This window comes from Diabrotica undecimpunctata, chromosome 7 (genome assembly GCF_040954645.1).
Source record: "Diabrotica undecimpunctata isolate CICGRU chromosome 7, icDiaUnde3, whole genome shotgun sequence".
NCBI classification, from domain to species: domain Eukaryota; kingdom Metazoa; phylum Arthropoda; class Insecta; order Coleoptera; family Chrysomelidae; genus Diabrotica; species Diabrotica undecimpunctata.
In genome coordinates, this window is record NC_092809.1 from 32,210,876 (window position 1) to 32,224,239 (window position 13,364).

Here is a 13,364-nt window from a genome sequence, read left to right on the forward strand (position 1 = left end):
TACCGAGATTTTCTTGGTTTTTTCATTTAATTTTAATGATGACACCAAATTAGAATATCAGGATTTGTGATCTAAAAAATTCGGCAGATCATCTCATATTGCCCCGATTAATTCGAGAAGTGACAAAAATTTAAAGATTTTACGATAAACCACCAGAACTAAGAGGAAACAAGCAGTAGAGTCTGCACGCTTACGTAAAATGTTTGATTTGCTGAACGATACATTTTTGAGATATTTTACATCAAGTATGAACGTCGTAATAGACGAAATGTTATTTTTATTTCAAGGCAGATGCCTGTTCAAAGTTTTCATGAAAGAAAAGCCTAGTAAATATGGTGTTCTTATACGAAAACTTGCAGATTGTTAAACTTGTTACGTTTGTGTCTGGAGGTTGATGTAGCAAAATATGAAGGCAGCACACCAGCATCTAGGGGTCCACAGGGAATAGTAAAACGATACTTGTCTTCGATTCGAAACTCTGGACGTAAAATAACGACGGACAGATATTACACTTCTGTGCAGTTTGAAGATCTCCACAAAAACTTTGGTCTGACTTTAGTTGGCACTCTCCTACAAAATCGAAGGCATATATTAAAAGTACTTAAGAAAACGGAATTAATATTTGCAAATATGTTTGCATTTTCAGATCCAAACTCTGGAAACTCACCAGTTACTTTTATTTCTTATGTAACACGTCAAAAGCCTACAAAGATACTTCTCTTTCTATTAACACTGCATTCTGATGATGTAAGCGGCGAATACAAAAATAAATTAAATATCAATATTTTTTATAATGGGACTAAAAGAGGTGTTGACGCTTTAAACCAGATGGAGAGAAAATATACGTCGAAGCGATCTTATCCACTTTGTTGGATAATGCAGCCATCAATGCGTACTCTCTATTTATTCTCAATTTTCCAAATTTTAATGAAAATAAGAGCAATCGTCGTCGTTTGTTTCTGCAAGAATTAGGACTTGCTTCAACGCTCTTACGCTCTTATTGAAAGAAGAGCTGCAAATTTAAACGGATTTCAACATTTTCTACCGCATGCCATCAAAAATATACTCGAACGCAAACTTTTCCAAGTTGTACCTTCAATATCATCCCAACATAAAAAAAGGGACGATGCCATTCATGTTGTAAATTAGCAAATTCTAAAAGAGAACAGACCAAAAAGTTGGCAAAAACAACTATAGTTCAAAATGCTCAAAATGTTCAAAATGCCAAAAGTATGTATGTGGTAAGCACAGCAAGAAGTCAAATCTTTGTGTATCCTGCGATGATGCCAATTCCACTGAAGCCGAAGACTTCAGGTAAATTATAAATGCTTTTAACTGTTCCATTAACGTCTAGGAATACTTTTTTATTTGTAAAAGTGTTATTTTTAAATTAGTTTGAATAAACAAGTACGTTTTTGATTAATATATGTGTGGACATTTATTATATGTAGACACTATACGTTTGAGAAACTTGTGTTCCTCGCATCTATTAATGACCCTGCTCATACTCTACCAGAACTGAGCAACGGTGCCTTCGAGAACATAGTGTATCAGTGCTCTAAGTTCACTTAGAGCACTAAGCTGTCTATCTTTTAGAAGTGTAGATCAGCTACAGTTAAGGGAAGTACACATTTTCAGAATACAAATCTGATTATGTAGATGCTTATACAGAAAGATATTGACAAAAATATATAATCATTGACGGACTAATATATGACCACGTCAAATAAGAACAGATATTTATATGCGATAATTTTGCCTTACCTTCATCACTATAAAACAAATAATTCAAGTCCTTTGTATATACCGAAAGCATGGAAACAAAAGTATGCTCTGGTCTAAAGAAGATTCTGACTTCGATCTTAATATCCTTATTTTTTGATTCTTTAATATCTTCTATTATACCAATGACAAACGGACTAACGGTATTCTCGTTGGAACCTTTAACGCTGTCTGATTTTTTTCTAAAATACTCTGGATATAGGACAGCATCCAATTGATTTTCATTCTGTAAAATCCAATTATAAACAGTAAGTAGGCGTTCACGATCTGGGTTTTTAATGATTACCGCGATGCGGTAACAGTTGTAACTGCGAAAATTTTCAAAAACAGCTCAATTGCTTAACAACATGGAAAACAATGTAACATAAACAGTAAATTTTCGATAAAAATCAAGTAGTTTTATATCGATAACATCAATCGCAAATATTGTTGGATCTCTCAAGTATTTAAAATAGTATTATATTTGGCATGTTTATGACAAAAAATTGTTGGAATAAAATATCGAAATTAGTGCCGTAATATTTTTTTCTTTTCCACAGGCACAGACAATAGGGAAATTAGAAAACGAATAACCCAGGCTCGTAGAACAATTGGATGCCTTAACGGAGTTCTTTGGAGCTCAGAAATTGGTAAAAGACGAAAATACAATATATATGAATCTCTCATAAAAACCAGCTTAACCTATGGTACAGAGACATGGAGACTAACAGAAAGCAATAAAAGAAAACTCGAAGCAACAGAAATGGATGTATTTATACGATCACTTCGAATATCTAGGGCAGACAGAATTAGAAACGATGAAATAAGGAATCGGATGGGGGTAGATGGATCACTGGCAACAGACATAGAAAGGAAACAACTTATATGGTATGGCCATGTTCAAAGAATGCCAGAAACAAGACTACCAAAAATCGCCATGAAATGGATACCACCAAATCGTAAGAAACGAGGAAGACCAAAAAGAACATGGAAGGAAGGAATAACAAAGGCAATGAGCTCCCGAGATTTGACCGAAGAACAATGGAATGATAGAAATTCGTGGAAATTAGGCATCGGACAACGACGCAAGACGTTTTGAAACCGATATATATATTTTTCTACTCGTACATTAACAAGTAATATTTATTGCAACTATTCATCTTTAAATAAACTTGCCTTTACATTAACTGATATGTTAAGAAGTTCCCAAATCTATAATATTTGTAATAATTCCTTTTGTTACACTTATGGGAAGTTTTCATTCTGCAAACTGTCATTACGTTGGTTTTAGAAAATATTTTTCCTTTATTTAAAGTTATACTTAGTGGTGGAACTGTCAAATTTAATTAATAAAATATTGTTCGTGTTTTCATTTTTATTTAAATAACTAAAAAATAAATCTGAAACGATGATTTAAATTTCGAAGGAACTGCTTAAAATTTAATAAATCAACAGCACAGTTTGGGTACAAGTCAATGTGATTGTTTTTCTTTAATTAATGACTATATGTAAGTAAATATAAATTAAATCGATGCAACTTCTTACAGTTTGACAATTATTATCAGTATTTAAAAAAACTTTCACTTAAAATTCATTACGAGAGCAGCAAACGAGAGCCCCTCGAGACAAAACTAACCTAAACAATGCCAGCCAGCAACTTAAAAGAGAAATCCAGAAAATTAAGAATGAATCTATTAAATCTTATCTGGAAGAGTTAACAAACGACAGCAGCACATGGTACTCGCTTTGGAAAGCTACAAAAAGAATTAAAAGGCCAATATTACATTCTCCTCCAATAAAACTGGAAGACGGTAGTTGGGCCAGAAATAATCAGCAGAAGGCAGAGAGATTTGCCACTCATCTAGAGAACACATTTAAGTTGCAAGATGACTAAGACGATGACCAGGATTGGTCCGAACCAAAGCAAATAGATGAGAATATCAAGCCAACTTCCCCAAAAGAAGTAGCTGAGTTAATTAAAGAACAAATCGACCCAAATAAAGCACCAGGTTATGACCTCATTACCGGAAGACTGCTAAAAAATCTACCAAGAAAAGCTATCGTAAAATTAACAAATTTAATAAATGCTGCCTTTAGACTACAATATGTTCCAGATTTATGGAAGATAGCTGAGGTGATCATGATACCAAAGCCTGGGAAATCCCCCAATGAGGTGACATCATATAGACCAATATCACTCCTACCTGTGATGTCCAAGGTGTTTGAAAAACTCCTCCTGCGAAGAATCCTACCAATAATTGAAGAAAAGAAAATAATTCCAGATCATCAATTTGGATTTAGAAATAAGCATTCGACAATTGACCAGGTGCATAGAATAACTGCTATAATTGTAAGATCATTAGAGAAAAGAAAAGTCTGTTCTGCAATCTTCCTAGATGTGGCACAGGCGTTTGATAAAGTCTGGCATAAGGGTTTGATACATAAACTTAAATCATTCATGCCTAAACAATATTCAAATATATTACAATCATATCTAACGAACATACATTTTAGAGTTAAACAATAAGATGCATACACTGATCTCAAGGATATTGAAGCAGGTGTTCCACAAGGGAGTGTATTGGGTCCAGTCCTATACCTAATATACACGTGTGATATACCTGAACTAGAAGACGATACCCTAGCTACCTTCGCAGATGACACTGCTGTCTTAGCGGTAAGTGACACCGTCGAAGAAGCTACAGAAAAACTACAAAATTCAATAAATAAATTCTTTGAATGGACCAAAAAATGGAAAATTAAGCTGAATGAGAATAAATCAGTCCATATAAATTTTACCAACAAGAGAATTAATAATATTCCAATTAGAATAAATGATGTCCAAGTGCCTTCTATTGCAACATCAGCAAAGTACTTGAGGATCACTCTTGATGCGAAACTTCGCTGGAAAGCTCACGTGAAGAAGAAAAGAGAAGAACTAGGCATCCGCTACAAGAAAATGTATTGGTTGATGGGAAGACATTCCTCTCTATCCATAAATAATAAACTCCTAATCTATAAACAAATACTGAGACCAGTATGGACCTATGGCTGCCAACTCTGGGGCTGTGCCAAGCCTAGTAACATCAAAGTAATCCAGATATTCCAGAATAAAGTGCTGAGGAACATCGTAGATGCGCCTTGGAACGTAGACGTCAATCAGATAATCAAGAAATTTGCAGGGAGCCATGAACAACGACTCCATCATCATGTAAACGTCGAGGCTATCCAGCTCCTCGACAATACGAACCTAGAGAGAAGGCTCAAAAGAACAAAGCCTTTTGAACTGGAATAATGAGTGAGTGAAAAGCAGAGTAAAGTGTTGTGCGAGTATGCATGCTAAATTTAATGCTAGTTATTAGGAATAATAGGAAAGATACTAGTGAGTAGACACCTAATTTTAAGATTTCATTAGTAATTTAAGTTAGAAACAAATTGATAATTGGTCTTACTGACCAGATTCTAATGTAAGTACACTTCTGTGTCTTTAGTAAAAAAAAATTAAAATTCATTTTTTGGTGTTGAATTTGCTTTTATAAACAAAAGTTATGCCAAAATGTTATAATTAAACAAAATACTTACATTTTCTTTGGCAACTTTAGAAAAGTTGTTGAAAGTGTAAACATCTGGATCTAAGAATACTCCTGTACCTGTTTTATAATCTTCATTTTTCCATGTAATACATTTGTTTACTAAAGTAGGAGTCTGCTGTTTCTTAAACATTCCTTGCCGTCTAAAAAGCAAAGAATTATAAAATGTAGAAATAGAAAAGTTAAAGAATATTGATGGACCGTGTAATGCATTGACAGTATAGAAATTAATTGAAAGTGGAAAAATCTAGTGCTACATTACAAGGCTATGAATCGATGTAATCGGCAAATAGCTTATATTATATTATGTAATATAAAGATTATATTAACTCACTTGCATCCTTCGCAGCCGTCAATATTGGCATTTGGATCAAAATCAAGATCTTCAAATCTGTTTTTATGAAACCGTTTAGTAAAATAAAATGTTTTGCCGTCATCCTCCAACTGCTCTTCCAAATTTTGTTCGCCGCCTAATGATGACCAGTTGTGGGGAATTTGACGAAATGTTACCTAAAAAGTAGAAGGCTAAAGATACACAGCAATGACCAAGAAAGTACACAAAAAAGAAAACCGAATTAAATCGTAAATACGCAAACGTGTATAAATATTATATCAACTCAAATAATGTCAACCAAAGACTTCTTCAAGGTCCATGGGTTTGAATTTTTCTACCGCTTTTCGTCATTTTCTTTTGTCCATAGACGCAGTTTCCCAATTTCTCATCTCATCTTAAACAAATCTTCTTTACACGGATTCGAGCCACTTTTAGCGGTCTTGGTTTTCCCAGCCTTTCCCAGATGTTCCAACCACTACCACCCTTTTAGAGCAACGATCGGGATAATGTCTTGTTTCTCACAAAATCTCTTTTTTTATTTACAAAAAACCCGCTTCAACCTAATAAATGTATTGCTAAGTAAATTAAAGTCTTTTAAAAACAAAAGTAGGTTATCTATAGTGTTTTTTGAATTTAAAATGTCTTTAAGATTGTTTGGTAAATGGTATTTAATTCTGTGACGATTTAACTTTTCACACTTTTCCACTAGCACATGTTTTACCGTAAGGGGTGAATCGCACTCATGACAAATTAAGCGTTCTTCTTTCTTAAACAAATGTTCATGAGAAAACTGGGTATGTCCAAGTCGTAAAGGGAAAATAATTATTTGCGTTCATCTGGACACCTCGGGTGGTTGCCATAGTCCAATCTTCTGAAGCTTTGATGGTGTGGATTTACATTTATTGGTCCAGTTCTCGAACATGTGCTTTATGAAGTAGCTTCTTAGATTCATATTTACAGATTGGGGTGATATGGGGATACTGTTGTCGTTTATAGCTTCTTTGGCATTTTTGTCTGCTGCTTGATGTTCTATGATGGCATAGAATCTGTCACAATTAATATTTTGTTCATCTTATTTGCATTTGCGTTTAGTATTGTTTGGTAAATTGCATAGAGTTCTCTTGTTAATATAGTTGCAGTATTTGGAATTCTATGTTTGAGAATCTGTGCTGTTAATTATTGCCACTCCGACTCCATTTCAGTTTTAGACGCGTCTGTATAGTATACTGTGTAATCAGAATTGGAGTTAATTAGATCTCTGAAGAGTTGTATGATAAAATTAGGGTTGGTGCTATTTTTTTTTAATTGTAATAGACTGCAATTGACTGTTGGAATTTTTATAATCCAAGGTGAAGATAAAGATATATTTTTGTATTGATATAAGGGTAGAAATTGCTTCCAGTTAAGTAGGTTCATTGCATGATAAATTCTGCGGGAATATGGGAGATTGAACTTTGAAGGGTCATTAGCCATGTTCTCGTTCTCAAAATAATCGTATTTTGAGAACGATTTCCGAAGTGAAAATTTAAACGTCAATAAACGTACTTTAACCTTTAATTGTGGCTTATTCCCATTTAAATAGTAATTACTTTAACATGCCACAAGAAAATAGAGGTGTTGTGTAACGTATCCAAAGGTTTTAACATTGTTGTGCTGACAGATGCATATACAACACATCCGTAATCAATTTTGGAACGAATTAAGGACTGTATAACATGAGTAGCGTTGTACCATCGGCACCAACAGTTTTGTGAGCTAGGTATTTTAACAAGTTAAGGCCATTTCGACATGAAAGAATTAACTGCTGGATATGACTGTTGATCAAATATCACTACTAAAAATTTTATTTCGTTTGTAAGTATAGAAAAGATTTTGGATTTCAAGCATTAAGTTCGGTTTATCCTCGATATGTCTTTTTGAAAATATACATTTTTTGTTTTATTAGAGCAAAACCCGAAACCGATACTTAGGGACCAATTTACTAGTTTATTTAAGTATTCTTGTAATATTGAAGTCATACTAAAGTACATTCATTTACCAAATTCCCATCTGTAAATATGAGCACGTGTTGATATTTGCCGTCTCATTCGTCAGGAGGCTATTAAATATAATTTATTACCTTAAGCCAGACAGATTCTCATGTTACAAATCCAAACTTGCCAGTATTTTAAATTCAAATTGTATCGTGTTGATTTTTAAGTTAATATATTGTGTTATATTTATGTTATAGTTATTGTTAAGTTATTTACTGGTCGTGTTATTTTTTAGAGTTTAGTTTAATTGTGATATAATGATTAAATTTCAAGAAATTCTTACACTAACAGTTTCAAAAGTAAATATTTTTAAAAATCATATGATGCACATCAGTACGACCCTGTTTGGCTTTCACGTGCTTCTATTGACAACTGGGAATTTGTAAAATGAATACGGTTTATGAACATTCTTGCCTTTGATGTAAATAATTAGGTCATCAGCATATATTCTTGCCTGAAGAGGTTTCGCAATGATTTTTATTATATCGTCTATTGCTAATAAAAATTGAGTAGGACTGATAATCGATCCTTGTGGAATTCCGTTTTGCTGTTCTCTGAGATAGGATATAGCACGATTCGCTAGGACTTGAAATGTTCTTTGAGTTAAAAAATTGTTTATGTAGGCCAAAAGATTTCCTTAATATCAAAGTCCTTAGTATCAAATGTCAAAATTAGATGTCGAAGTAAATTGCCATACATTTTTAAAAGCTTCGTGAAGATTGTTTTCTAGATCTATAATGTTGTTCTTTTGTAGATCTGCCTGGCCTAAAGCTAGCTTGTTCGATGGTAAGTTGATCATTATGTTCTAGGTTCCATTTTGTTGACTATTTTTTCCATAAGTTTACATGAAGAACATGTTAATGATATGGAACGATATGATTCTGGTTGTAATTTATCTTTATTTGGTTTAATAATAGGAATAACAATGGCATTTTTCCAGATTTTTGGAAATGATTTTTGAGACCAAATAGTATTAAAAATTTGGAGTAGAAACTCTTTTGCTACTATGGGAAGTTGTTTAATAAATTGTATTGATATGTCGTCTGGACTTGGTGAAGTATCTTTAATTCTATTAAGTGCTTCTTGATACTCTCCATTACTAAGAGGTGTACGAGGGTGGATTGATATAAAACTAGCCTTTGATAGAAAAAACAAGTATTTTGGAATTAAATCGATTCATTTCTCAACATAGTCCCCTTTTAGGGGACTATGTTGAGAAATGTATACACTTAGTAAGACGATGTTACAATTTTTTTATTTCATCCGAATAGTACTTTTGCTCGAGCTCTTCAAAATAGGCCGATGTTTCAGCGACGACTTCATCATTTGTTGCGAAACGGCGTCCTCCGAGCCATTTTTTTAGGTTTGGAAACAAGAAAAAATCGCTGGCGGCAAGATCTGGGGAATACGGTGGGTGTTCAACCAATTCATAGCCCAATTCGTGTAATTTTGCCATGGCGACGGCCGATCGGTGAGCCGGTGCATTGTCTTGGCGAAAGAGCACTTTTTTGCGTTCCAAACCGGGGCGTTTTCTACGTAATTCGGCATCGAATCGATCCAATAATGCTGCGTAACTCACCATTGATTACTTTTCCTTTTTCCAAGTAGTCGATGTGGATGATGCCCTTCGCATCCCAGAAAACAGTCGCCATCACTTTGCCGGCCGAATGTGCACTCTTTGCCTTCTTCGGCGGCCCTTCGCCGCGTTTGCGCCACTGTTTCGACTGTTCTTTGATTTCCGGTGTGTAATAATGCACCCAGGTTTCATCAACGGTGATAAATCGGCGAAAAAATCCTTCGGATCGCGCCGTATCATCGCCAAAAGCGTCTCCGAAGTGGTCACACGTTTTTGCATTTGATCGATTGTCAGCAAACGCGGCACCCATCGCGCGGATAGCTTTTTAACGTCCAAATGATGGTGAATGATGTTGTGTACGCGGTCGTAGGAAATGTTTAGGACCTCTATTAACTCGCTGAGCTTAATTCGACGATCTGCCATAATCATGTCATAGACTTTATGATCATTTTCGGCGTGGTGACTTCATTTGGCCTCCCGGGATGCTCATTTGCACATTAATTTTACACTTTTTGTGGAGGAACTTAATCACCGAACGATACTCGACTTTTTCCATTTCTTCGAAAACACAAAATTTGCTAGATTTTGACGGCTGTAAAAACCAAACTAATTGTTTTGAAAACTTAAAATTTTGACAGACGTCATGTCATGAATGGCAAATGTCAACACCTAAACCAATTCGGTATCAAGTAGCGCCATCTATCAAAGGCTAGTTTTTATATAAATCTATCCTCGTATTGATAGGGTTAAATTCATCGGAAATTGTAATAGGTATTGCCTCCTCCTGTTGTTTGTAAGTTAAGAACTCGTTACTGTAATTTTGGCTGGATGAGAATGTTTGATAGGTATCAGCTAGTTCATTTACTTACTATATCCTGTGGATCAGTTAGTAACGTCCCTTCTTTTTCTAGACTTACGATTTATTGGTAAGTGTGCTCTCCTGTTATTTTTTTAACTTTTTTCCAAACCGATGATATATTTGTGTTGGTGTTAATGCTAAATATATATTTCTGCCAGGATTCTTGTTTGCTTTTTTATGATTCTCCTTGCTTCAGCTCTACATTTTTTGTACTCTGTTTTTTTTTTTTTTTTTTTTTAGCCCTTTTTCTATCCGAATTGTCGAATAAAGGCCTCTCCCATTTCTCGCCATTCATCCCTGTTGTGTGCTAGGCGTTTCCACATTGGTCCTGCGACTCTTTTGATATCGTCGCTCCAGCGCATTTGAGGTCTTCCTCTTGGTCTCTTCGCATCGTACGGTCGCCAGTTTCCGACTTCTTTGTTCCATCTACCATCTTCGAGACGTTCGTTGTGTCCAGCCCATTTCCATTTTAATTTAGCTGCTTGTTTCGCGGCGTCCTTTATTTTTGTTTTGTTCCGGATTGCTTCGTTCGTTTGCCGATCTATTAGTGAGATACCAAGCATCTGTCGTTCCATGGCTCGCTGAGTTTTTCGAATCTTGTCCATGTTCTTTTTTGTGAATGTCCAGGTTTGAGCTCCGTAAGTGAGAACGGGAAGGATACAAGAATCGAACACTTTGGTTCGAAGGTTTTGGGGTATCTTTTTGTCTTTCAGTATGTATGAGAGCTTTCCAAATGCGGCCCATCCCATTCTTACTCGTCTGCTTATTTCGGTAGTTTGGTTTTCTTTGTTTACCTTGATATTCCGACCCAGATATATGTATTCTTCTACATGTTCCACTTTTGTTCCTTGGATGGTTATCATCGGTTGATCATCTTTATTCGACATTAGCTTAGTTTTACTCAGATTCATTTTCAGTCCTTTTTTTATGGATTCCGTATGAAGCTCATCGATCATCGTCTTCAGTTCTTTCCAGCTGTCGGCTATTAGTACTACGTCATCTGCATATCTTAGATGGTTTAAATACTTTCCGTACTCTGTTAATAGTTCAATATTTTTGTACTTTTTGTATTGGTTCCAAATTGATTTATTTAATTGAATAGAGTCCTCACATTGTTTGTTTCACCAGGAACTGGTTTGTGTTTCTTTAAAAGTTGAAAGTTTCCTATAGCTACATTAGCAACATCCAGTACACGCTGATTAAAGCTCGTGAGTGTGTCGTCAATCGACTCTGAAATTTTAATCTGATTTCTCTCTGATACAATTTTTTCAAATTCAATCCAATTTGCCTTTTTTAGTTTCCATTTTTGAGTTGGTATTGCATTTGTATTTCAATTAACTGTATGTTTTATTAAGATTGGGAAGTGGTCACTACTATATAAATCTTTTAGTGCTGTCCAATCTAGTTGGGTGAGTAATGAGGGTTCGCATATGGAGAGATCAATGGCAGAAGATGTTTCCGTAGCCATATTGAATCTTGTTGGAGATCCGTTGTTGAGTAGGCATAGGTTCATAGTGTTAAAAACGTTTTTTAAAATATTTCCCTCTGTGTTGTTTTATTTGATCCCAATGTAATGTTATGGCCATTAAAATCTCCTGTAATTATACGAGGTGGGGAAATTTGTTGGAGAAGATTAAGCAATTCGGATTAGTTAGAGTTTCGTCTGGTGAAACATAAATGCTACAAATATTGAACTTTAATGGGGCCAGTACTGTTACATCGACTGCTTCGATATTAATTATGATGTTATTATGATTTTAAATTCAACAGCATAAAAATAATATACATAAATAACAACTTATAAATAAACCTAAAAAACTTAAAATAAAAATTCAAAACATTAATAAAAAATAAACTCACCTCTACTTTACAGATAATACTTCCTAGTAAAAGATTCTCGCAGTCATCAATAATAAACAATTCCCTTGGATCTGATGTTTCTCCTAATATGGTATCTGATCCACGACATAATAATAGGCCATGAAATAAATATTTTTGTGGAAGTTGATCAAACATTCGTATAATCCTAGCGATGTACGATGGTTCCTTTGGATTTTTTGATTTAACCATTACATAATCGCCAATTTGAACAATAAAATCATCTAAAAATATTATCAAACTATTACCTTATCTTTTCTTTGCGTTTTACTATTTCCGTTTAATATAAAAACTGCTTCAAAAAAACTACATACGAAAGACCAAGTATTCATCTCATATTCGCTATGTACACGAACCCACGTGACCTATAGTAGTGCGATTCAAGCGCCCGCAGTGGATATAACGAAAAGTTCAACTGCAGGACAATTTAATAACACATTCGATGTAAACATACGGATCATAGTGTTTGTTGTTTTTTATTTTGTTCAAATACGGGTAGAAATATTAAATGCACTTTTTAATAACTTTATTAATACAATATACTGACTTAAATCTCTTAATCATTATAAGCGATAATTTCAGATATTAAAATTTTTTTTTAATCACTTTTCTTATGGTACATGTAATTAAATTGAGTAAATGTAATATATTTATTGAAAGTAGTGTGAACGCGCTTAAATTTATTATACATGATCAGTTACATGTCTCATTACATTTTTATACAAAGCAGAAAGATAGTGTTCAAAATAAAATTCTTCACTTTTTTTACTTATTAGCATGTTTAATAAACTCTTGATTTCGCAAAACAGTAGATATAGTTAAAAGTACTAATTAACGTTGACGAGTAAACAAATAAATCACAAACACTCAGTCCACTAACGTATATTTGCACTTTGCACTGTGTATAATATATTATGTGACTTACTTTTAATATAACTTCATTATCTATAATTAGTAATTTTGCCTGTCGCATGCGACGGATCCAATCAATTGCCATCTACAGTCACATTAAATTTTATATATAAAGTAAATATAAAGTATGAACTGGTACTCTTCTGACCTGACATAGGTCATGTGATGTGTCATAGGCTAGGATTCGACTACTTGTTTATTTTGTTCTCAGTCAGAGGCCTTCTTCAGGTCAATAAAGCAAATTTACCTTATAGTGTATCTATTATCATCCATAGTGCCATGTGATATCTCGATATGTCGCTATATATTCATTAATAACGAAGATGCTGTATAGCCCCCTTTTGGTAGTCACCTTGTTTGTTTTTTCTATCTCAATATTTTCTTTATATCCTACCCTTTCATTTCCATATTAAGATTCGAT

The 13,364-nt window shown here is 34.2% G+C and overlaps 1 protein-coding gene across 1 annotated transcript in view; it reads right to left on the bottom strand.

Moving 5' to 3' along the window:
* The window catches only part of LOC140445154 (DNA (cytosine-5)-methyltransferase PliMCI-like), a 45,874-nt gene that overhangs the window by 19,301 nt on the left and 13,209 nt on the right, over positions 1-13,364 (bottom strand). The window contains exons 7-10 of the mRNA XM_072537012.1: positions 12,014-12,255; positions 5,686-5,861; positions 5,344-5,494; positions 1,765-2,008 (exon numbers count right to left, since the gene is read on the bottom strand). Of these exons, the coding sequence (XP_072393113.1) occupies positions 1,765-2,008; positions 5,344-5,494; positions 5,686-5,861; positions 12,014-12,255 (813 nt within the window). The remainder of the gene's footprint in view (positions 1-1,764; positions 2,009-5,343; positions 5,495-5,685; positions 5,862-12,013; positions 12,256-13,364) is intronic.